The sequence below is a fragment of the Propithecus coquereli genome, unplaced genomic scaffold (assembly GCF_000956105.1).
Source record: "Propithecus coquereli isolate 6110/MARCELLA unplaced genomic scaffold, Pcoq_1.0 Scaffold307, whole genome shotgun sequence".
Taxonomy (NCBI): Eukaryota; Metazoa; Chordata; class Mammalia; order Primates; family Indriidae; genus Propithecus; species Propithecus coquereli.
The window spans coordinates 496,253-521,103 of record NW_012148697.1 but is presented as its reverse complement, the minus strand read 5'-3'; the positions used below and the strand labels follow the sequence as shown (position 1 = coordinate 521,103).

General features: G+C 57.7%; 2 protein-coding genes across 3 annotated transcripts in view; one reads left to right on the top strand and one right to left on the bottom strand.

Annotated features, from left to right (window-relative positions):
• The window catches only part of FAM168B (family with sequence similarity 168, member B), a 42,111-nt gene extending 38,388 nt beyond the window's left edge, over positions 1 to 3,723 (top strand). The window contains exons 6-7 of one of the 2 annotated variants that reach the window (XM_012649953.1): positions 360 to 485; positions 924 to 1,357. In XM_012649953.1, the coding sequence (XP_012505407.1) occupies positions 360 to 472 (113 nt within the window). In that variant the 3' untranslated portion in view covers positions 473 to 485; positions 924 to 1,357. Of the gene's footprint in view, positions 1 to 359; positions 486 to 923 lie in introns of both variants that reach the window. The other variant, XM_012649954.1, reaches the window with a different exon arrangement.
• Positions 3,724 to 7,350: 3,627 nt separating this feature from the next.
• ARHGEF4 (Rho guanine nucleotide exchange factor (GEF) 4) overlaps positions 7,351 to 24,851 on the bottom strand; it is a 133,469-nt gene continuing 115,968 nt past the window's right edge. The window contains exons 4-13 of the mRNA XM_012649913.1: positions 23,851 to 23,990; positions 14,461 to 14,640; positions 13,445 to 13,621; positions 13,200 to 13,379; positions 12,126 to 12,358; positions 11,645 to 11,774; positions 9,945 to 10,076; positions 8,969 to 9,212; positions 8,037 to 8,114; positions 7,351 to 7,502 (exon numbers count right to left, since the gene is read on the bottom strand). Of these exons, the coding sequence (XP_012505367.1) occupies positions 7,351 to 7,502; positions 8,037 to 8,114; positions 8,969 to 9,212; positions 9,945 to 10,076; positions 11,645 to 11,774; positions 12,126 to 12,358; positions 13,200 to 13,379; positions 13,445 to 13,621; positions 14,461 to 14,640; positions 23,851 to 23,990 (1,646 nt within the window). The remainder of the gene's footprint in view (positions 7,503 to 8,036; positions 8,115 to 8,968; positions 9,213 to 9,944; positions 10,077 to 11,644; positions 11,775 to 12,125; positions 12,359 to 13,199; positions 13,380 to 13,444; positions 13,622 to 14,460; positions 14,641 to 23,850; positions 23,991 to 24,851) is intronic.

The window sequence follows — 24,851 nt, the reverse complement described above, 5'->3', positions numbered from 1 at the left end:
TTGTCCATATCATTTCTTTATATGTTTAGTAGAGATGGGGTCTCGCTCTTGCTCAGGCTGGTCTCGAACTCCTGACCTTGAGCGATCCTCCCACCTCGGCCTCCCAGAGTGCTAGGATTACAGATGTGAGCCACCGTGCCCAGCCTTTACCAAACATATTATCAGTACGTGTTTGCTGTGTTTATACATCTTTCTGGGTATGTGGGCTCATCTGATTAGAGTTCTAACAGTGCCCAGGTCGAGACTGTCCTTCCTGTACACCTTTCCCCTGCGAAGAGGCCACGCCCGTGTGCTTGTCAGAGGCGGCCTGGAGCTGCGTGCAGGCCTGCCTGTGTGTTACGTGGTGCTCTTTCTTCCAGGTACCCTGCTGACTGCTCACTCCCCAACTCCTGTTGCCCCCCACCCTGTCACTGTGCCCACCTACCGGGCCCCAGGAACACCCACCTACAGCTATGTGCCCCCTCAGTGGTGATCACCCTGCAAATGTAAGTGACCAGTGAAGGCTAGCTTGGCCTTTGAGGAAAGGGCATTTCCTGGTGGAGTCTAGCAGACTTACCATATGTTCCAGCACTAATCAGAAAAATGCACCTGACCCTTTATATAAGGGCAGGACAGTATTTAATTTTTTTTTCTTATTGGGACTCTACAAAGTAGAATAAAGAAGAAAACTGCTGGGTATTTACTGTTTACGCTGTCCGTCTTGATCCTGTCCTGGATCGTGCGCTCATCTCCCGCCTGCCTGCTGCGGGAAACAGGGTTGCAGTTGTAACTGGGGGTTGCTGGGAGCAGGGTGGGAAGCAGGTCTAGCAGCCTTGCCTGTCGCTGTCCTTTCTGGCCCTAGTGGACCTCGTTCCCCTTGAGTTTCGGGAGCAGTGGTGCTAGAGGACTTGTGTGTGACTTGGTGTCTGTCCGTCTCCCTGCAGGTTTGAGGACGGAGCTGTGCAGTCACATCCTTGAGGTTCCACAGCTGGTGCTGCAGGCCTTGTGCCTCCAACCAGGACTTTCTTCTTAATGCTCTCGACACTCGGCTAAACACGACTACGTCCCGGCCCAGCAGGTCCCAGCGCCGTTAGTCTCCATCTAATTCTGTGGGTTGGTCTTAAAGCAAATCCTGTTTTGTGGACTGCCTGGCAATTTTTTAGCTAACTGTAATGATGAAAAGGGAGTATTAATCTATTCTGAATCATATCTAGTTGAATGCATGTTTAAAAAAAACAAACACAAAAACAAAGCTTGCTCAATCTACCTGCAGTGACTGATGCAAAACCATCATATGCAAAATCCAAAGGAATGGAAATGTATTTTACAACTTGTATCACTAATGCACTGTTGTAATGTATGCAAAGTCTTCAAGTTATAAGTGTTAAAGTGAATTTCTTCCTAGAACATTTGCAATATCTTAGATGATTCTTCAGCCTTTTGGGGTTGATGTGCGTTGCCAATTAGGGATATGGACTTTTGGTTTTCAGCGACCTATTTCTTTGGCACTGACTGTGCTGGGAGGGAGTTGCCGGCATCGGGGAGAGCAGGGAGGCCGCGGCTGCTGGGGCGCCCCTTTCTTTCCGCTTAGGCTTGGGTCAGTGCGTGGGGGTGTGCTTAAAGATCATCATGAAAGTTAGAGTTGTGTGGCCAGTACAATTAGAGGGGAGGGGGTGGTTTATGTATCAGCAAAGCGATTTTCTCTGCTATCTAAATTTTCATTACAAGTCTCTTACAGAGAGAGGTGTTGTTTTATAAATCTCTATTGGAAAAGTCCTGCGTAGAACTAAATTGTTTTCCTGGGATGGAAAATATGTGAAAGAGAAACAGCCATGCTTGGAGGAGGTATTGTCCTCTTCATTTAGCTTAGAAAATCATTCCATTTTTTTTTTTCTGAGAAATGTGTCAGCTGAAAACACATAGGCATCGCTGTTTGTCCCCCTACAAAGAAGGGCAAAGATTTCAGCTGTACGTTGTGAAAAAAGGTGTATATTTAAGAATGGTTAAAAGGGAACAAACCTTTATTTAAAATTCATCATGTTTCTCGTAGAGAGGCAGGGCCGTGGATATCTCTGAAAATGTAGAACCTGGTAGCTTCTCCTGGAATCATCCACCCGGTGGTCCTTGTCCTCCAAGACTGGCTGGAGGGGCCTCTAAGAGAGGGCGAGGGCTGGAGGGCTGGTGTCTCGTCTGGGAGCCTCTTCCGCCACCTCCTGCAGTTGGAGGCACTGAGTGCCAGGCAAGCAGGGACAGCAGAAGGGCCAGGCAGTGTGGCATTTGCCTGCCAGGATTTATCATGGAAAGGATTTTGAGTTTAAAATCTGAATCTTGTACATAAGAAATCAAGAGGATTTTTTTGCTAAATATGCCTGACTCGGGTCCATGGGAATGTGTGTCTGTCTGTGAGGGTCAGGCGGGCTGGGGGGTCAGAACTTGCTCCCTTTCAGCGTCTGGCAGGGTGTGCACCTGTCGCCACGCTGTGGTGTGAGTGCTGTGGGCTCTGGTCAGGGCCGGGCTTCTGCTCTTCGGTCTCTGGCAGCTGGGTCAGGGCTCGGGCGCTGGTGTGGAGGCCGCACATTGGTGTCTTGTCCTGGCTGTTGGGTGGGACACCTGACCACTGAGCCTTTGGTAACCTTATTTTTATAGTAAGTACTCTTCATAATTTTCTTTTTCACCTCTTATTTTATGAGAAGTTTAGGCATATTTTTGCATGGATCATTGTAAACAGAAGATTCCTTATTCCTGATGTCTAGTAACATAGAATGTTTACTGATAAGTACTTTAAGTTGCTTCAGGAGCACTTAGCCCATCTTTGTATGTGTGTGTGTGTGTGTGTGTGTGTGTGCACGTGTGTGTGGTGTGTGTAGCAGACGTTCACTGCAGGCACACGGTCTGTGTCCGTTTCACGTCTGTGTTGGTCATGTCATCTGAATAGCGGGTGGCTTGCAGCAGCACCGTAGCAGTAGGTTCTGAGGTTCCAGGGGCTCAGCTGGCTGAGGAAGAGAAGTCATTTTTCCCAGTAGAGCACTAGGAAATGGGAGAGGTACTCATGCTGGTTAGTGTGTGCTTGACAAAAGCCCCACGCCACGGAAAGGGAAACACGCACGCACCTGCCTGTAAGGGCGGAGACATTCGTGTTTAGGAAGTTATTTAGGTGTCTCTGCGGGGTTGCTGGAGAGTTGGCACACATGGGGCGGGGGGGGGGAGGTTCAAGAGAAAGAGAAGAGAGTACCGCGACCCCCATTTACTTCAGCTTCATAAATACTTTTCTTCCTCCCCATAATTTTTTTTAACCTTTTTTCCCTTTTGTGAAGCTGAGTTGAGAGACTTTATGAAATAACGTTTGCATTGTACAATAAATCTGTGCAGAAATCTTTCCAATTTTGAAACTATCAGGGCATCACCTATCAAATATCTTATCAGGTAGGAATTTCGACCTATGAATAGTAACAAAACTATCATAGGTTGTAATTTTATCACCATTTGGTTCTAGTGAAATTAACTAAGGAGTAGAACTTGGGTCAGAATTCTGTTACAAAGCTTTATAACTTGGTACCCCAAGCACATTGTGGAACATTCTGAGAAATTCTACTATTTGTGTGTGTGTGACATTCCCAATTTGAGTCCTTCAGCTGAATTATCATTCTTTAGAAGTTGAGACAGGCAAGCAAAGGACCTCACTCCTATAACATGGACATCATTATGGCCTTTTTTTTTTTTGGAGATAGAGTCTCACTCTGTTGCCCAGGCTAGAGTGCAGTGGCATCATCGTAGCTCACAGCAGCCTCAACCTCCTGGGCTCAAGCGATCCTCCTGCCTCAGCCTCCCAGTAGCTGGGACTACAGGAGTGCACCATCACGCCCGGCTCATTTTTCTATTTTTAGTAGAAACGGGACTTTGCTCTTGCTCACACTGGTTTTGAACTCCTGAGCTCAAGCGATTCTCCATCCTCGGCCTCCCAGAGTGCTAGGATTACAGGCGTGAGCCACCTCACCCAGCCCATTATGGATATTTAAAAAATTTTTTTTTGTACACCTTCCCTGAGGCTTGGGAGTGTGTTCCAGCAGCTGTATAGCTGTTGCTGTTTCTCCGCTCATAGAAGTATTGTCTGGATCTGGGCTAGGGGGCTGAGTGTTTAGTGTCCAGCAACTGGGCCTGTGAGCTCACTGCCTCTGAGAAGTGAGGCCACCCTCGGGTCAAGGGCAACCATGGTAACAGGCACGGAGGTGCTGCTAGAACCTTTTATGTCTCTTGTGAGCTATTTTATAAGAACATTCTTGTGGTGGTGGTTAGTAGGCCTACCAGTGCTGTTCTGGGCAACAGTTTGTTGAGTGCTCTGTAAGTGTAGCATTTACGGGATATGAGGGAGGTCCTGAGCCTTGAGCTTGGCTCCTGGCTAGTGAGCGTCCTGCCCTTCCCCAGCCGGGCACACAGTGCCTTGCTCCATCTGCTGGCATCATCTGGCTGTGGTGAATGAGGTCAAGGAAGTAATTTGCATGTGTCTTTTGGGGGACTTGTCAATAAAGAGAGGAAATGCATTCTTCAGGCAATCTGGAATGTGTAATATTTGGGAGTGTTGTCCCCACATAGGATATATGAGTGTCCCAGTGGGTAGTGGTGAGGGGCTGGCACACACCAAGTGTGTAAATATTGGGGTCTGCTTTAAAAAGGAGCTCCAGACTTCACCTGTCCTTTTTCAACATTTGAAAACAGTATTACTCTGACCAGTTCGGCCACCTTCACCTCACCTGGCAGCCGACAGTTGGATGGCCTGGTTGTTGCCAGTCTGGGCGCTGCCCAGACTGGACAAGATCTCCAGTGGGTGCAGTGGCAGGTGGCAGGGTGTGGCCTGAGGTGGGCGGCAGCAGCTGGTCCTTCTCTCTGGTGCTTTCTGAGGGGTCTCTAAAGAGGAGTGTGGGTGGTTCAGGGAGGGCAGAGAGTTTGCTCTTCTCTAGCACGTTCCACATGTTTGTTTTTTCTCTAAGCTGCTTATTCCTCAGCCTGAGCTTTCTGAGGGTAAGTGACACACGGAGGGATGTGTGTGGTCGTTTTGGATAGAAAACTGCAAAGCTGATTTTGTGTGTGTTCCAGATGGTGTGTCTCTTTTCCATACTCCGCATTCATTCGAACAACAGAGACCTGAGGGGGATAACCTTATTTTAGTCCACAGGACTAAATAAAGTTGACTTTTGGGGACCGGGAGACTGGGGAGTAGCATCTCTGTCCAGAGAACCCTGGTGGCCTTCAGGAGGGGCGACGTGCTCCCAGGACTGGTGTTCCAGCGTCTCCTCGGTGTGGGGCTGTGCCCATGGGCTGTCACGCAGACGGGGCAGTAGAATAGGCCAGTTGGGCCAGATCTGAGATCACCTCTTTTGTGCTACTGGCAGAGTTGCTGTGACGGCCACTCGGAGAGGCCCCAGAGAGCCTCATGTTGTGATTGAATAGGAAGTGATTCCTTTTTTTTTTTAAAATGATTTTTAAATACTGTTTTTTACACTGTTCTCTTGGTACTTTTTTTAAGCTAAGTCAGCATTGTCTTCCAGTGTTAATGGCATCCCTTACCTCCGCCCTGAACTCGAGTGTCAATACCAAGGAATGGAACATCCATCCTGAGCCAGTTCAATTAGGTGTAAATTCATACTATTTTAATTTTTTATGCAATCTGATGAGTAGATGAGCTCAGACTTAAAATTCTCAAAGCACGTTTATTGTAACAAAGAATCGTTATGTATGAATACTGCAGTTTTCAATAAAGATTGACTTGTGTTGCATGTCCTGGTTTTCATGATTTCTCCATGCTGCTCTAGAGGTAGCTTGGTCTGATTGGGAGGGGCTGTTAGGAGATTGTTTGGAGATTTGGGAAGAAGGCCATTGTGGCCTTTAGCCCCAATGACCTCCGCAGTGCTGAAGCATGGTGGAGGCAGTGGGCTGGGGGGACTCTTTCCCACAGGCGGGGCAGGGAGGGAGCAGCCTCCTGCTCCTCCTCTGGCTTCTGTAGCCAGGGTCCTCCTGGGAAGACACATTCTTCCTCATTTCACTGAGGGGGATGCTGACGCCCAGAGATTACGGATCTGTCCGCAAACTCACATGGGCCACAGCCCGGGAGGAGTGGGAGGGAGCTTCCGGGCCCTGGGTGTGGGGAGGACAGAGGCAACTGTATCCCCCCTACATGGGCCCTGGCCCTGCTCTCCTCCTCTGCTGAGCCCCCACCCACCTCTGGAGGCTGCTGGGCTCATTCCTCTTGCGGGAGAGGCCTAGGGCAGCGACAGGTAAGGGGCGTGTAGAAGAGGAAACGCACACAACACCAACAGAAAACTGGCTGGCAGTCGGGTTACTTTTCATAAGTTTCTTTATGAAATTAAATGTGGCTTCTGGCTTGGAGAAGGTATAGTGCAAGAGCGACTGTCCATGCTGCTGAGTCCCGTGGCCTCTGCCCTGACACACTGGGCGGGTGCCCCTTGGCGGAGGGGGTACTCTCCGTGTGCCCACCACCTGGGGGACTGGCCAGTCCTGGATGCTGGGCCACAGAATTCAGTCCTTATGGCTTCTCACGCTCACTAGGGTAAGGCAATCTTTCTGTGTCACTAACAAGAATCAGTTATTTTTCTCCATTGTTAGAAAAACCAGACGACAAAATCCAAACAAGAAAAACAAGAACCAGGTGGCTGAGGAGGCACCCCACAGCTACAGGTGGGCCAGTACACACCCGACCGTACGCACGGCTGACTCTACGGGCTTGCTCTTTCCACTACAGACACACATCACAAGTGAAGAGGGTGTCCAGCGGCCAGCAGTGTCTAGAGAGGGGCCGGAAGACAGAAGGGTGGGCTCTGGGCCAAACATTGGGGCACAGAATTCCTGGTTTCCACCTTCCGAGCTCACAAACTGTCTGGAGCCACCGGCTGTGCTGGAGCTGGGGCCCAAAAGGAGAACTGGAGGTTAGAGGGGCCGCCACAGGGCAAAGAGTCAGTCACTCCTGCCCGGAGAAGATGGGAGAAGGGAAGATGAGCTTTCCAAAGAGCGTCCATAGTAGTCAGCCCAGTCGCTGGCTCTGAGCTGTGGTTCCCAGGCGCAGGGGTAGCGGGGGCCCTGCGCAGGTCCGGAGAGCTGGAGGGGGCTGCACGTGCGGGGCCCTGGCTCTCCTAGCTGGCCTCTTCACTGTTCCAGGAGCAGTGAAAAAACCAAGAATGGAAGCACAGACCTGGCAGGCTGTGTGTCCTGCCGGCATGAGCAGCAACTCCCTTGCTCAGCCCTGATTGTTTCCAGGTTGCAGAACAGGCAGACAAGGGCCAGATGGAGTGTGCCTCTGGGAGGAAAAGCTGGGGACCGCTGGCGGGCAGGGCCACCAAGAGGTGTAGGTGGGCTGCTGGCTCACTTGCGGAAGGGTGCCAGCCGGCTGATGCTGTGCCAGAAGGTGGACGGCTTCCTCCTGGGCTCTGCCAGCACCAAGACCTGTGGCTGGGGCCGGCTGCTGGGCAGTGCCGGGTGCTTCTGGCGCGTCAGATAGCAGGGCCGGCCAACAGCTGGGCAGGGAGACAGCAGGGGTCACGGGTGCCCAGGGCAGAGCAGCAGCCCCTGCTGTAGGGGGAGCACGGGGCGGTCCCAGGGCTCTGCCTCAGACCAGCCAGGGGAGGCAGCTTAGCCACATGGGACTTGGCCCCCGAGGGCTGCCTGAAGCCTCTGGCCTGGGCCTGGCCAGAAGAGGGGAATGCCCTGGGCCTGTGCGAGGGACGGATGTGTCAGGGCCTTGGCTCCATCCATAGAAATGGAGAGATTAGCTCCTTCCCTCCTAGGCAGCTGTGAGGGCGTAGCCACGGGAGGCAAGAACTGTCACTGTTGCTGCCCTCTCTGGTGGGGGGCCAGGGCTTGAGAGCAAAAACATCAACAGTATCACCACCCAGTGCCCCTTACCACCAGCCTTCAGGAGCAAAACCTGCAAAGGGCAGTGGCACCTCTGAGGACCCAGGTGGCTGTAGTGCTGGCTTCGCTTTGGGGTCAGGGGAATGTGATCAAGGCAGGGGCAGGCGGCTGAGGGGCTGTGACTACTGTCCACTTACCCTTGGGCTTCCCGGTGGCCTGCTGCTTGCTGGCGTTCAGCATGGCCTGCTTCCTCTGCAGCTCGGTGATGGAGAAGCCTGGGGGCGGGGGACACAAATGACACCCTGCCCACATTTCTCCTCAGGCTCGTGCTGTGCTCCCTGGCCCCAGGCGCGGTCCTCTCTGCACACCTGCACCTCCCACAGTGCCTGGGGTCCCATCACACCTCAGGGACTCGGTCCTGGCCCCAGCAGGGACCGTCCCCCATCCTGTGCAATCAGCCTGCCTTGGCCAAGCAGGGCAGAGGGGTGCCCCATGTGGTGGCCCTGGCAGAGAACGAGATCCCGGAGCCCTCCCTGTGCCCGCCCGTCTCACCTGGCCCTGATGCCCCACCCCCACCTGCCCAGTGTCCAGCGTCCTTTCTCTCCACTGTGGTGGAGGCTCTTTCCCAGACCAAGAGCCAACCTGGTCACTGCCAAGGATAACGCCTGGGGACTGTCAACAGGAGGGGGATGCAGCAGGGAGATGCCTGCTCACGTGGGGCAGGGAGGCTTCTGAAGCCACTACCCACCTCGCACTCCAGTGCTCTCGGGGCTTATGCTTGCCAGAAAGGGCCCCCAGGTCCCAACAACCGGGGCCCTGAGCAGAGGGCCCCTGCCCTGTGGAGCGTGCACGTGTCCCACATGCAGGGAAGCATCCTCCACCTGGAGCCAGCAGACCCATCCCCTGGGCACTGAACGCTGAGCAGACCCCTTCGTGGGACACAGCGATCCTGCCAGTGGGGTGACGAAGGCAGTGCCTTGTGATCACAACTGGGACAAAGAGGTGCCTTAAGCCTTGCCAAATGCCGTCTCAGTTTTGAGGCTGTCCTGACCTGACCATCTGGCAGCCAGGTGGGGCAGGAGGGCTGGGTGGGCCAGGGGGCGGGGCAGGGCCCAGCAGGGTCTCATACCTGTCTCCTGGTCCAGCCGCACCTGCTCCCTCTCCCTGGCAAAGGCCTTGAGCCAGCGCTGCTTCTGCTCCGGCTTCCTGGTGCACAGCAGGTGGCTGTCCCCTGTGGTGCCACAGTGCAGCCTGAAGGCGTTCTTCACGGTCACGTGGAGGTCTCTGTCCTTCCCATCCTCCAGGTCTACTACCTCCAGGCCGTCCATGTCTAGCCGGCCCTTGTAGTACAGCACGTCCCGGCGGAGCAGGTCCTGCCAGACACCCCTCTGAGCCCTGGACCCCGAACCGTCCACCTGACGCTGTCCAGACCCGCCCCTGACCCCTCTGCCAGGCCACAGGAGGGGTTGGTGGCCATGCACCCACCTCCCCAGCAGACGGTGAGCTCCCGAGAGGGGAGCAGGCCTGTTGCCGCCCAGGACTGCTGAGCCGTGCGGGGAGGACCCTTGCTCCTTCAGTCATAGCTACTGACTAGCCCTGGTCGGCCCTGTCTCTCAGGCGTGCACACTCTGGTGGGGAGACAGCCACGGAAACTAAGGCAGTGGCCCACACTGCCTTACAGCACGTACGAGCACCAGTGGGCAAGGAGGGCTTTGTGGATGTGGGGCCACTGGGCCACATTTTCGAACAGGAGCGGAAGCTGACAGGGCAGAAGAGGCAAGGAGGCAGCTGAAGGAGGGACCCCAGGGTTGGGAAGGGGATGCAGAGATGTGCAGGGAAATGGGAGGTGCTGGAGGAGCGAGGGGCCAGGTCAGCAAGGGGGGTCATCTTGACAGCACGGGCCCCGGTCAGACTGCGAGAGCTGCCCGTGGGCCCTAGACTGCCAGGCTCACCTGCAGAGAGCCACTCGCATCCCAGCCCACAGCCTGGCCAGGGCTCCTGTGTGTGTCTGGCAAACACCTGTGCTCTGGGCAGCCGCTCCCAGCCCTTGGCTTCACGCCTACCTGCTTTACCTGGGCCCCTCCAGCTGGCAGAACAACTGTTACCTTCTTACAGTAGATAAGCTGGTGGTCAAAGAGAAAGAACATTCTCTGCTGGCTCTTAGCTTGAGGCTGTGTAACTCGAGTCAGCTCCCCCGAGTAGATGAGTTCCGAGCTCCTGACCAAGAGATCTTCCCCCTGGGGAGACCCAAGGAGAACCCTGAGCTGGGTGCACCGAGCCTCAGGCACCACTTCCTGCCTCTGCGCGGTCGGAGGGCTACTTCTGAAGCCCCGGAAGTCCTCTGAGTCCTGAGGGCGGGGCCGGTGGGGCGGGGCAGGTCTGCCCTGTGAGTTGCTATCCTTGGACCCCACCGCAGCCATCAGCTTCACGTGGCTCCTGAGTACTGGAAATGTGGCCAATCCAGATTGAGATGTGGTATCAGTGAAGACTTAGTATGAAATAATGAAACTATTTCATTAATGATACTTTATGTTGATTACAAGTTGAAATGATATTTTAAACATTGAGTTAAAATATTAGAATTAGTTCCACCTATTTTTTTTTTTTCTTTAAGATGGCTACTAGAAAGTATCAGATTCGGTATGTGGCTCACATATTCTGACTGGCTAGTGCTGCCCTGGAGAAAAATTAAGGCTGGCTGCAGTTCACCTCTGAGGCCAGTCTTGTGTTCTAAGGAGGCCCTCTTCCCAGCAAACCGTGGCAGTACCCGAAGATCCGTCATGGACCATCTGGCCTTCAAAGTTTTAGACTAAGCCCTGCCCCTCTGGTTCCTCCTTGAAAATGCAAACCACAGGCAGGAGTTGTGGACAGCGATGGGTTTGGGGTGAGTGAGTCTGCAGAAGTCCTCGGCCCACGTTGCTCAGCCCCAACCCCGGGATTCTCAGTTATGTTGAGGTGAGGCTCAGGCCCTGTCTTTTTTTTTTTTTTTTTTTTTGAGACAGAGTCTTACTATGTTGCCCGGGCTAGAGTGCGGTGGCGTCATCCTAGCTCATTCTTTCTATTGTTAGTAGACACGGGGTCTCGCTCTTGCTCAGGCTGGTTTCGAACTCCTGAACTCAAACAATCCGCCCGCCTCGCCTCCCAGAGAGCTAGGATTACAGGCGTGAGCCACCGCGCCCGGCCTGTCTTTTTACAACGTTCTATAGTGATTCTGGTTGATTTTCAGGTCGTTTCTCTTCCAGACAGCTGGTAGAGCGCCTGGCAGGCAGCACCAGCACCCGTGTGGGTGGGGAGCCCTCGGGAGCAGTGCTCCAGGAGGAGGCAGATTGGCGGGGTGTGGAGGGGGACAGGAACATGGTAGTTCTAAGGCATCAGAAGGCAAGACTGGCAGGTACAAGGGGAACGTGCAAGCCAGAGAAACAGAACCAGGAGGTCACGCTGTGTGTCAGCCCTACACCCTCTGCTAGGAATCCCAGAAGTGAACTCAAACTCAGGCATCCGACCTGTCTCCTGAAGGCAGAGGAGCAGCACTACTGCGGGGGCTTCTCCTGGGCAGGCTGCTCGGGAGGGGAAAATGGTATGTCACACAGGAAAGAGGCCATCAGGCACCAAAGCCAGCTCTGGGAGGCAGCCCCGAGGGCCTGGCACCTGCACTAAGGGACTGCTTTCCCACACCGGCACGTGTTTGCTAGCCCCAGGAGCACGGCTCCCTGCTTCAGTCCTCCCTAGAGTTTTCAGGGGCAAGTGTGATTTTAAAGCAAGAGGCCAAGACCTTATGGTATTTTCTGGGCCCCCAGGCCCTCACCTCCCAGTCCTCAATGGAGCTCTGCCACTGAGCAATCTTGTCAATGTTTTCAAGTCTCCGTTTCCGTTCATTGATGAGCTGGGCCACGTTCTTCATGGCATGCAAAGCAGCTTCGACATCCTTGAAGTCCCTGGGGCAGAACAGAGATGGAGGGCTGCTGCCAGCAGGAGATGGGGGTGTGGGGCATCCTGCAGCCCCCATGTGTGGAGCTGCTCTTCTCTGGGGCCGTGCCCCTTGGCCACATCCTCACCCCACAAATGCACAGCCCCTGTCTGTGCCACAAATGCCAGGCACAGAGCACAGCTTATAGCCTGCTGATGGTCTCTCCCTCACTGCAAGGAGAGCTCGTGAGAGCAGGGCTGTTTTTCTGTGTTGCCCCAGTGCCTACAGCAGTGCCCTACACACTGCAAGTGCCCAACAAACCGGCTGATGGGAGGTGTGCAGAGCCTCGGGCCACCTCCCTGCCTCGGCGCCCTCCTACCTGTGCTGGGGGTGTGTGTACTTGAGCAGCTCGGCCAGCTGCAGAGGGTACTTGCAGATCTTCTGCACCGGGGTCAGCAGGAAGCCATCCAAGGAGATGTCGATCATCTTCTGCAGCAGCCGGCAGGCCTCAAAGAAGTACACATACTTGCTGAGCTTGGCCAGCCGGGAGAGCTCCACGCAGGCGTTGGGGTGGTTGTTGCAGTACTCGGAGTAGATCTGGAAGTCTGCTTGCTGGGGAACAGCTGGAGGTTAGGATGGCATCTTCTGCCTGCCCAGGCAACCCAGCCACATGTCTGGGAAGGGCAAAAGGCTCTGCGCTTCCTTCAGGAGCCGTGCTCAGGGGGAGCCAGCTGTCTACCTACTTCACAGGGCACAGCACATGGAGTCATGCCCAGCAAGGGTAAAGACCCCTGGGAACATGAGTGTGTGCCTGCCCCAGCCACGTTCCGGCTTTCCGGCTTTCGCTGCAAGGCCCCCAGCAGATATGCTGGTGTCACCAATGATGTCAGTAAGGAAGGGCTGTCAAGGCCAAAAGCGGGGCTATGTCGGGGAGACGGATATCCTTCGCACGACCCCACGTGACTGCTCCAGGAGAGGGATAAAACGAGTCCCTTCCTTATCAAGTGAGGCCTGAAGGAGTTCCATCTGGACCGGACCAATCCAATAGACCTTGGCTAAGTGCAAACTGGCATTTAGAGTGGACACAAGCTATAAATCCCACGTAAATTCCAATTTGCTCTCTGCTTGAGCAACCCCAGAATCTGCTATGACCAGCCCTGGGGCGCTCAACAGGTGGCCCGGCCCGCCTTTGCCCTCCTCTCTGGCCAATGCAAATCCTTCTGCAGCCAAGCCTCACGCCCCTGCCCGCGGGAACCCTCCCTGACTGGACAGCCCCCGTCAGAAGCAGACACACTCCTAAAACCGTGAAGTTTGGGCCGCTGGGCAAGTAGAGGGCTGGAGCCCAGCGCACCCAGAGTGTGGAAGTTTCTGGGAACAGAGCGGCCCGCGAGGCAGCCTCCCAGGGGAGGGGGCGGGAGCCAGGTGCACAGGGAGGGCACAGGTGGGCGCTCACGTGCTCCAGGAAGCAGGCGCCCAGCTCGCTCAGGTGCGGGCGCTCGCGGTTGAACTTCTGCTCCAGGGCCTTCACGAACGCCTTCTGGCACCGGTAGATGTCCTCGATGTTCCCGAAGATGGTGCGCAGCTGCTCCTCGCTGAACATGTCCGCGCGCTTGCGGCACTGCCGGAGGTAGCCCTGGGGGCGGGGCGCGGTCAGCCTCCCCCCTCCCCCGCCCCGCCCGCCCGGCGGCCGGTCCTCACCTCGCAGATGTCCCGCAGGTGCTTGATATAGTCCCGCTCGGTGCTGAGGATCTCATTGATGACGTTGGTGCGCATCTGGTCCTTGCTGCTCTGCGCCTCTGTCCCGCTGTCCCTGGCCTCGCCGTCCCCGGGCCGCGGGGCTTCGTCGTCCCCCGGCTCGTCCTGGTTCACCCGCAGCTGCGGGCAACGCGCGGCCGGTCAGTGCCCCGCGCCCCTCGGGGCCGGAAAGCGAGTCTCAGAGGACCCGCGGGATGCACGGGGCGGCGGGCCGGCCGCAGGCTCCCCCCACGTCGCTTGGACAGACGACCGCGGCGCTGCCAGTGTCACCGGAAACCATCCGGCCCGCTCCAAAGGCCCCGCGCTCCGCGTCCCCAGACTCGGCCAGTGCTGGTACAGAACCAGTGCCTGCCCATACCGGGCCCCACCTGGACCCTGGGGAAGGGCTTGGGGCACAGAATGCAGGTTACCCATGGGGTCTGGGGCAGGAGAAGCACCTGTACGCCAGGCCTGGGCCCCCTCTTTTGGCGACTGCACCTGGATTTCTTCTTTGGAGACCAGAGGCCGCCTTAGGTGGGATCTGCGTGCCCTCCCTGTGATCTCTAGGGCTAATGACTTAACTTGTCCGTGCCTCAGTTTCCTCAGGTGTAAGTCGTGGTTCCCACCTCCCAGTGGTGTGTGAGTGTTAAATGAGATGGCCCACGTGGCCAGACCTGTGTGTGGCAGTCTTGCAGGGGTGGACTTCTGCAGTCATCTCTGACCTTTCCGGCCCCGGAGGGCTGGCCAGGGGCGGGGTGGGAGCAGGGGATGGGGAAGGTGGTGGCTCTGCAGCAGCAGCAGGGTGTGTTACAGCGCCCGGATGCCACCCACCCGCCCTCGGCACCCAGGCCCAGCATAGCTGCCAGGGAGTGGTGCACGCCCAGCCTCTCGACACCAGAGCTGTTTCAGGCTTGGATTTGAGAAGAGCCAGGTGGCTCCTGATGGGCCTGGTCCAGGAGCAGCTCAGGCGGGAGCCATACCCTCACGAAGCTGGCCGGAAACCACCCCTCGCCGTCGGCGACTCGTCCCCACCACCACTCTCTGTTGGTGGCATCCATCACTTCGATGACGTCCCCAGCTTTGAAGCCCAGTTCCTGGTCATCCATGGTGACATGGTCCCAGAGCGCTTCAGCACAGACCGCACTGCCATCGCTGATAAGCTGAGGAGAGAGGCATAGGCGGGGGGGTCAGCGGGGTGGAGCTGCCTGGGCCTCCCTGCCCTCTGTCCCGACACCCTGCAGTCCTGGAGGAGGGCATCCTGACTCCCTTACGGAGGAGCCCATGGGGCTCGCTCCTGGCCAGCCACGCACCTGGAGTGGGCTGTGTCCTGCCATATCTGCACTGGCGGGCTCAGCTCCTGTGAACTCGCCACAGGAGCTGGCCCTGCCGCGGGACCCTGCTGGAGCCTGTCGGGCTCTGCTAAGGCAACATTCGAGGGGCTCAAAGGCTGCGGGAGGGGGAGGGGTGGCTCCTCTTGCGGGCTTCTTCCCCCACAGCCACAACGCCGTGTCATCCAGCTTCCGCACGCCTGGCCGCCACGGGAGCTGGGCTAGCTCGCTGCGGTGTCTTGACGCTTGCAGACCCAGTCCCACGGCAGCCCCGTGTGACCCCTCACGCCCCAGACACCCGCACTGGCTAAGCAGTGCCCTTCCTTGGAGTTCTCAGCCCCAAGCCCTAAGGTTCCAAGTTTTAATTATTCCAGCCTCTTCCCTTTATTCCCCAGGTCTAGGAGAAGTAGGACCGCCTTGCAGCGGCTCCCTCCGTGACAGGAATCTCAGGACTGCTCTCCCACACTGCGCCACCAGGTCACACACCGCACACCTAGCTGGTGACGCTTCACATTCCTTTCCCTTCGCTCAGGAACTGCGTGGCTCCTTTCTTCTGAGTGGTTGTGGGCTGCCGCACCGTGAGGCACGTGCTCTTGCCCTCCCAGGCAGCTCTCGCAAGTGGAGCCCCGTTTCCCGTTGGGCTGACCCCTGCTTTCCTGTAATGTGGGCTGTTTCTGCGTCACGAATGAGCAATGACTGCAGGGGCTTAGGGCAGGATAGGAGGGTTGGGCTGGGAGCTTCACAGAAGGCGAGGGCCATGCCCCTCCCTGCTGGGACCAGGTGCTGGCTCCAGCTGTCACAGCCATGGGCCTGGCTAAGTGGTCGAGGACGAACTGGAGCACCACCAGACAGGTCCTTCACAGTGACCCCTCCTCTGACCCGCCCCACCCCAGGTGAGCCCTCCCTTGGCTCCACTGTGCCTGGGCCTCCACCTGCGTTCCAGGCTGAGGCCTCTGTGCCTGCGTGGGCAGGGCAAGGGCTGCGGCTGGCCACTGCAGCACGCAAGCCCACTCGGGCTGGGCCCTTTCCTCCAGGGGAGGGTCTGAGCAGGCAAGTTCCGGGAAGGACGAACCACTGGCTCTTCCTCTTCCCTGGGGTGAAACCCGCTCCAAACCTGACAAAACCTCTCGGTCATCCACAAGCCCTCCGTGTGGAAGCTGCTCAGGGGCTGCAGACTTCTCGAGGCCCCGCAGGGCCCAGGCACAGAGCACTGGGTTACTCCGGAGGGGCAGCAGGCTTCCGCAGGGGACCGTCACACCCATTCCCAGCTACAACACCCTCTGAGGTGGGCCGGGGCTCCCGGATCACGACCTGCTGGCTGCCACACAAGGGACGAGAAGGACTCGCAAGACCACAGGAGAGATGAGCCAGCCTGCACGCGGGGAGCTGGCACCACCCCCCAAGGCAGCATCTGCTCGAGGCCTTGAAGGCTGTGGCTCGGGGGGAAGAAGGAAGCAGACAGGGCGCTGTGCGGAAGCCAGTGCCAGTGCGGGCTGCAGGAGAAGTGCTCCTGGCCTGGAGTCTGACCACAGGCCGTGAGGAAGTAACCCAGATGCTCAACGCAGCCCCGCTTCCCACCATTTCCCCTTCCAGGTGGTTCCCACCTGATATTAACCAGGTGAGGTGTCTTCCTCTGTCCCCAGATTCCCTCAAATGGGCCCTGAGCAGAGGCTTGGTGCCCCGCCTTCCTTTATGCTGCCAGTCCTTGCAGACAGGTGCGGACCCTACTCAGGTGGTTTTCTATACAGCTGCCGGGGAAGGTCTCCATGTGGGGCACGGGGAGAGGCAGGGCTTCAGAGAGAGACCAAGCCCCACACCTGGCCAGTCACCTGGAAGTCTTGGAGGCTGGGGAGAAGGTGTTAGTTGCCTTTGTCCCTTCCTTGTCCCTGCACCATGCCTGGTGTAGGAGGCACCACACAGACACATGGCCATGAGCAAGTGCTCTGATGTCCTTGTGCCTCCTCTCAATGTCACAATGTCTGCCCTATGGGTCACAAAGCTCCTGTGTAAACCCACAAACAGGAGGTACTCTCAGGAGTTAGCAGGGACGTTAACTATTTCTGTGTTGTCACCAAGTCAAAATGTGGCTCCAAGAGGTCAGAGACAAGATTCGTAGACCATCACAGACATGCACCACCTCCACATAGCCCAGCAGCCACCAGGTCCACGCTGGGCCGGTTCCCGGCAGAGGCCCTTCCCGGCTCCTGTCTTAGGTGCAGCGGCACCTGAGCGGAGTCTGCAGCCGGCAGGTCTGAGGCATGCGGAGCACAGGCTGCCTCTCTGCGAGAGCACAGGCTGGCTCTGAGGCACAGGGACAGTTATGTGGGGGCCCGGCAGGGGCTGTTCCCAGTGGAAGGGTAAGCTCAAGACCAAGACAAGCCAGGGGCAGGGAGCAGGATCCCTCCTGTGCCTCTGCGGTTTTGACAAGCCCCAGGGAGGGCGGCGCTCCCTGACAACTGCCGCCGCCCTCACGCTGGCCGGCCCCTCTCACACACGGGGGTCGGGGTTCGCAGGGCCCGCTGGCACAGGGCAGCAGGTCTCTGTCCCTAGAGAGACCGACACCACTTATTTTAAGTCCTAAATGGAAAAAGCAACTGTAGGTAAGGTGCGCAGGGGCGCCCAGGCACCTGTGGCAGACCTCGCTCAACCCACAGAGCTGCGTGCTCACTTTCGCTGTTTCCAGACAACTGGCGCGGCCACAGCTGTACCCGCATGCTCGGTTACACGGAGACGCGCCATTTTGGCCACCCCCTGCCCCCCTCACACACACACGCACACGCACAGGGCACAGAGGACAGACGAAAGAACCCTCTGGCACATGTGCCACCACGCCCCCAAGGCACCGGTTCGGCGGCACCCCCAGTGAGCACACGGGGTGGCAAGACGGTCTCCCCTCTGCGTCCGGAGCGAAGGCCGTGGGCGACAGCGGCTCCAGTGCCTACGCCCGCGCCACTCACCCCGGCGCGGTGCCCGGCGGCGCCCCGCGCGGCCGCTCAGCGGAAGGCCAGCAGGACTATCAGCACGACGTTGATGAGGACGAGGAGCACCAGCACGGCGGACACCACCACGCGCTGGGCGCCGGGCGGCAGGTTGCAGCGCAGCAGGGCGCGCAGGGCGCTCCCGGGCGCCGTGGGACCGCGCCGGGGCTGCGGGGCCCTGGCCATGGCGCGCGGCCTCCCGCTCGGTGCGGGCCGAGATCCCGCCGCGCACGGCCGGAGCCGGCGGCCCGCAGCCCCAGGGAGGGCGGAGCGCCTGCGCTCGCGGCCCGGCTCCCCCCGCACAGCGGCGCGGCGTGCTGCGTCCTCGGCCGGCGCCCTGGCAACGAGGCTGGCTGCGCGGGCGGGGACGGCGTGCGGGCGCGCGAAGGCGCCTCAGAAGGGCCGCGGCGGCCCGGCGTGCCCCGTGCTCCACCCTCCGCGCCTGCTGGGAGGGGTCGGGGACCCTTAAGGCCGGCCAAGTAGTGCTGGCCCTTGGGAGAGCCAGCTGCACAGAGCACCACGGGCGCGCTCGGGATGCCCTGGGACGTCAAAGGCAGACAAAGGCCAAAGCGCCTGCCGCCGGCGCCAGGGCCCGACTGCTGACAAGGGCTGCCCGCAGCGCCCGCTCCATGGATGAGTGAGTGCGGTTCTGCAGGTGACCCGTGCAGGCATACCGTCGTTCAGGAATGCAGGGACAGCGGAGGCCGGATTTGAACCCTGGTCGGACTGACTCACCCTGAGGGGCTCTTCTCGCTGACCCAGAGCAGCGTTTTTTTCCTTTGGAAAAGCAGCTGTTTCTGCTGCTTTTAAAAAAAACCCTATATCGGGTATCCAGGGCTTCCACTGCCCCCACCAGGCGGAGCATGCAGCCTTAACCCCGAGGGTTTCGAAGCTCTCACGCACGAGTCTTGCAGTCTGTCCACAGAAGTCAGTGTCGCTCAGAGATGAGACTGCAGCGGAGAGGGCTGAGCCCACCACACCGCTCAGGAATGGGCAGAGATCTCTGAGCAACAATCGCAGTGCTCTGACACTTGGGGCAGGAAGAGGCCCTGGAGGGAAGGAGGGGTGCGCAGAAGGGATGTGTGCAGAGGCTGGGTGTTCACACATGGGTGGCTCTGTTTGTGTATGCTCAGCTTCTGTGTACGCCGGCACGACACACACGCAAGCATAGGTGAGTACGTTCGTGAATGTCACCATCCTGCTGAGGACTCCAAAGCAGAGTGGCTGCCAGGTGTGTGTGCGTGTGCACGGGTGTGCGTGTGTGTACACACAGGGCCCTGTGTGTGCATGTAGGTGTCTGGCTACCTGTCTGTGTGTATATGCGTGTTCGGGTCCCTGTGTGCAGGCCTGGGTCAGGGAAGGGTCTAGACAAGCTGTACCTCCCTTGCAGCTGAAGGTTCAGCCTGGGCGCATCTATCCTGCCCAGTTCTTCAAAAGACCCTGGGCTAAAAGTTTGTTCCTTCAAGCTCTCGGGAGGATTGAGGGCAATCAGGAGGCATCTAAAGGCTCCCTGCACCCCCAAATCCCAGCACTCTCTGGTGAGACTGTGATGTGCCTTCTCGTGGGGTGTGGCTTGGAACCTGTGGCGGGTCCATGTTTCACTGTGCACCTATGGTTCCAGAGTGACTGGCCACCCAAGGCAGAAGGTGCAGAGGACTGTGTGGCCCCTGGGCACAGTAGGTCTGCAAGCTCGCTGGCCAGTGAGGCGCTGAGTGCCCTGGGGTCTACAGCACCCTGTTCAGGGGCAGCGCCAGCACTGGGGGGGTCTGGGTAAGTCCTTCAGCCCCCGCCCAGTTCCGAGCACAGCCTCTGTCCCCAGCAGAGCAGGGCAGCCTGGGGAGGCCTGAATATAGCAGAAGGACCTCTGACCTGGGCTGGGACCGAGGACTGGTGGCAGGGGGCTCCGCCCTGGCCGAGGGGGGTCCCCAGCCTAAATATCCCAGAGAGCTTGGCATGCAGCAGGGGTGACAGTGGCAACAGCTTTCTTGTGTGTGTTTCATGACCAAAAGTGTAACAAAAAAGCTCACAGGCAAAGGCCTAGGCCCTCGAGGGGTTCAAGCTGGAGGGGAGTGGCCCCCCAGGCTGGTGGCAGGACTGACATGGAAGCAGAGGGGAGATGTGGGCGTCAGGGGCAGATAAGGGCTGAGCCCCCAGTGCTGTGGCTTCGGGGTCACAGAGGGAAGAGGAAAGGGGGTGGCCACCAGGTAACCTTGCAGCCCTGGGGCACACGTGGCGGCGGTGGCTCTGGGAGACTTGGAGCTGCTCCTGCCCCGCCTCACAGAGCGTCTAAGCCCAAGTCGTCCAGCCTAGCGAGGGTGACACAAAGTGTGGGGGGCACCGCCAGGCGTCGGGCTGCTCCCTGGGCCTGGGTGGGGCTGAGGAACGGGAGCCAGGTCAGCGCCACAGGAGCTCAGGGAAGACGGAGACACCTGCAGCAAGACGGTCAGACTGACTCCTCCCTGAGGGGCAGCCAAGAACTGACCTGTGTCCTGCACTTCCGGGTGTCCCTCCCTCAAAGCGCTGGGAGGGGCTCAGGCAGCGAGACTGCCTTCCATCCCCGTGAGGCCCTGTGGCCGGCGGGCGGGCCCGTGTGCCCCACCTTGGTGATGGCCTAATTATGACGCCCTTTTATACTTGGAGCCCAGCTGGGATGACAGGCTCTGTGGCTGTCCACTCATGTCTGCCTGCCTTCTAGCTGGGCTTCATGTCGTCTCAGCAGGATGATCCGGAAGCCGCCTCTGGTCTCCCCTTGGCCGTACTGCAGCAGGGAGGCCACAGTAGCTCTGGCGCAGGTGCACGGGGGACCCCGACACCCAAGGCCCTTGGAGCCTCTCAGGGAGCTGAGAGGAAGCTCTGGCTGTGGCCTGGCCTGTAGGGGACAGGCTGCTGCCCACAGGAGTGAGTGGGCAGCGGGAGACCCCAGGCCTCCCCAGCAGACACCGTGCCATCTTCTCCCTGGTTGTACCATCCTGCGCAGCAGCGACATTGCCACCGCCCTGGGCAGGGCTGGGTGGTCACATGCTGCGGGCATTTCCAGCTCTAGCCTCACCTCTTCAGAGGTCATGGGGCTAAGGGAGGCCCCAGGCCTGACTGCAGGGAGGACGGCCAGCCCAGAAGGGCCAAGGGGCAAGGGAGGGCAAGGAACTGGGCAGACGGGCCCAGGCCTGGGCTGTGGCCTCTGGGGGAGACACTAAGGGGGCGAAGCCAAAAGAAGAGAGGGCACCTCTGGGCATAGAAGACAATCAGCGTCCGCATTCCTTAGTTCATCTGCAGGGCTGGGCAGTCCTGAGGCGCAAGGCACAGGGAGTGCGAGGAACGCAGCAAGAACAAGGCACGTGGAGAAACGCAGGCGCCCAACAGACACACGGGTGGAAGGGCCGCTCTCTGAAGGCAGGGCTACGTCCCCTGCCCAGCTGCATCCCACGGCCTGGCACACTGCCTGACACAGGTTAAGTACTCAGTACGTACGTGTTACATGCATGCAATGTACACCCACAAACAGCACACCCATGGCTTTGGCGTGCAGTGTGTACACACACACATGCAAGCATACAACTCACTCCCTGTGTATCCAGAACACAAACTGCCTCGCCGGCCTTCCCCGCGTCCACAGCTCTCCAGGCCAGATGGTTTGGGTTCCCTTCTGCTTGGAAAATTAAGAAGTGGTTTCCCCTCCTGAGTTCAACATGAACAGGAAAGTGTCACAATTTAGAACCCATGTATTCTTAGAAAATATAAGTGAATGTGTGAATTTAGAGCAAGCCAAGTATTATTTTTTAAGGACTTTTTTCTGACACCTGTTGCTTTGATCACCTGCAGGTAGGAAACTCACGATAACCCCCAGCAAAGCTTCTTGCTGAGCACGTGGGGCAGGAAGGCCAGGGAACTAGGCTGTCACCTGACAATCACCTCTTGTATCTTTTCAAAGAGTTTCTGATGAGGTGAGTCCTTTCAATACTTCCAGAGGATCGTAACAGGCAGGCACTACCTTTCCCGAGTGCCCAAGACAAGCCAGGCACAGCGAGGCCTCCCCAGCCCTGCTGTGGGCCGGGCCACGAGGAGGCACTGCCGTGCCGCAGCTGCTCCGCTGGACCCGGAGGAGTCCTCCAAACCCTGGCCTGCCTTCCCGCTGCCTCTTTCGGGGCAGCATTTCTCAGCCTTTCTATCCCAGGGTCTGAAAGCGCTGGCGGATGTTGTGAGGGTGACCAGTCGGGTGGATGCCTCCCCGGGCCAGCCCGCGCTCGCTAGAGAGGGGCTCCTCTGCCTGGCTTGCTGCTGTCCCTGTGATGTGGCGTGTCCTCCCTCCCGAGGGCACGGAAAGGGTCCAGGGAGGACGCTCCTGGAAAGCACAGAGTGCTGTAAACGTAGGCAGAGCAGCGTCCACTCAGTAACTCCAATGCCACGAAAGACCTCTGAACCAACAGGACACCATCCTCTCCGCAGCCCAAATGGGTGCCTTCACAATTCATGATCTAAATTGCCTGCATTTACCTCAGATAGGGGCCCCTCTGCCGAAGCGTATATGTTATTTGTTCTTCCGGCTTTCTCAGGCCAGAGCACCTTACAATGAACATCTTGTCCAGAAACCAAGGGCCCCAAAAAGCAGCTCCTCGCCAGCAGCAAGATGCGACACTCCCTGATTTCACTGCCAAGTAGGAGACATGCAACTGCACAGTGCAGAAACAGGAACTCTGACAATGCGGCATCTGAGGCCAGTCAAGAAACCCCTCCCCAGGGTCCCTGAGAGCTGTTATTTTCTTCTTCATCACCATCCTGGCCACTGGAGACTTCCCGAGAGCCCACCGGGCCAGGCCATGCACGTCCCGTTTCTGTCAGCCCTCATGCAGCCTCATGGCCGTGCTGTTTGACAGCCAATGGACCCGTGCTCAGTCAGCCACCCGCCCGTGGGCCACATCACCCACGTCTGACAGACCCCAGCCTGGGCCCCCTGCTGTGGCTGAGCCCAAGACGGAGGAGGCAGCCTGACTCTTCAAGGGAAGCACAAGGTGACATGGTATCAGAGCACCTTCTATCCAAAATAGCTCAGAGAGGCACTTAATGGCAAAGGTGTTATTTGTTGGAAAAACTAACTTATTTGCATATTTATTCTCTATGCATCATGGATTTTGAATAAAGCATTATTTAATGACTATTTTAAATCACTGTCTAGCGCCGAGCCTGTACGGAGAGTTTGTTGGCATTGCCGCTACTGCTCTGTGCGGCAGGGAACCAGGACACCGCATTCCATACCGGTTTCTGAGGAGCCCTCCAGCTCATCCTTCACAGAAAGGTTAAAGGCTAACTGTTTCCTCTTCCTGAGGAAACACCTGAGTGCTGCGTCCTGGGTTGTCAGATTCCTGAGGCAGAAACACAGCAGGACTTTGTGCCCAGGAGAACACGTGTTTGCCATGGACACGTGCTGCGCCCGACATCTGGAGAACTCCAGTCAGGCCCACAGCCGGATGGAGTGAGAGACAGCCAGGGAACAGGAGGACGAGGGAGGAGAAGAGCGGGAACGAACTGAAGCCTCCAAACCTCTCCCTCCTTGGAGAATGCAAAAGGAGAACGTGGGTGGGAACCCGTTTAGCGCAGATGAGGTTTCTCACCAAGTGCTTCTGCTTAGGTAGGAATAGCAAAACACGGCAACTCGCGTGCAGTTGTCATAGCTACAGCAACACTTCTGAACTCTTGGTGTCAACAGGAGGGACAACAGTTTCATTGGCCTTGTTCTCAGGCTGCTGGTTGGAGGGGCCCTGCCGGGAGGCCCTCAGGACCTGCTCACTAGGAGGGCCTGTTTGCCTCGGGCTGCTCTTCGTGGCTCTGTGGGCCTGGGAGGGCAAGGGGCAGCCCCGTGTTTGGACAAACACTGCTCTTGACGGCACATCCTAAAGTGAGAGCTGCAGGCTGAAACCTCGCCGTGTGCAGCCAGCAGCACTGTCACCTAACTGGAACACAGGCTGCAGGCATCTGTCCAGCCTGAGCATGCTGACGTTGCCTGGATGGCCAGGGCCACATCTGTCCGGCCCCAACACCCCCACCCCTGCCCATGCAACCCTGGTCCTACCTCGTTGATGGCCAGCTGCTCGCCGCCCCCTCCAGGGTGGCTGTAGTGGTGGCCGGAGCCGTGCAGGTCCTCATACAGGTCCTCCTCGCTCCCTGCCTCGTCAGCACGCATGGCCGCGTCCAGAGCTCCATCAGGCATGGCTGGAAGGAGAGACAGCAGCTGGCAAAGGGGGCAGCTCAAGAGGGAGGGGGTGTGCAGAGAAGCGGTTTCGGGACAAACACCCCCCCCTGGGAGCGGGGAATGCTGAGAGCCAGGCTTTCTAACCATCCTTGCGGCAAAACCGCGGCCTGGCTGCGAGAACCCACCAGCCGGCTCCCACCACCGCAGTCGTCCACAGCGCCAACCACCCAGGCAAGAAGCCCGAGAACTCGCCGCGGCACAGCCCTGCAGAGCCCGGCTCATTTACTGTGTGTCAGCTGTGCTACAAGGCCCTTAAGGAAAAAGTAAAAATTTTGTTACGAAATAGATGTGTGTGTGTATTCAGAGAAAATATACAGTATATACATGCAAATATAGTTTTGAATTCAATACAATGAACAGTCCTGGTACCTATCACCCTGTTTAAGAAAAACATCAACCCTCCCGTACCCCCACTCCAGCCCCACTCCCCTCTCACTCCTGCAGAGGCATCCAAGAGTCAGAACCTTTTGTATGTCATTCCCATGCGTGTCTTTGTCATAGCGTTGATTTCTGCCCAGTTACGCCTGGTTTTGACCTTCTGTAAATAACACATCCAGCAGCTATTCTTCTCTGACTGGCTCTTGTCAACTCAACTCTTGTGTAGCTGTGCTTGGTGTATTTTCACTGCCATGCAGCGTTGTGTTTAGGAATCTCTCAGACTCTGTGTATCTCCCATACTGCTGGAGCAGGGCGGTTGTTCCCCTGCTTGCTGCTGCTGCAAACAACGCCGCACAGACGCGTCTGCAGCTGCCAGGGTGTGCCTCTCGGCAGCGCTGCTCAGCTTCGTTTAGTGACTGCCCCCCTAAGGAGCCTTTTAGACA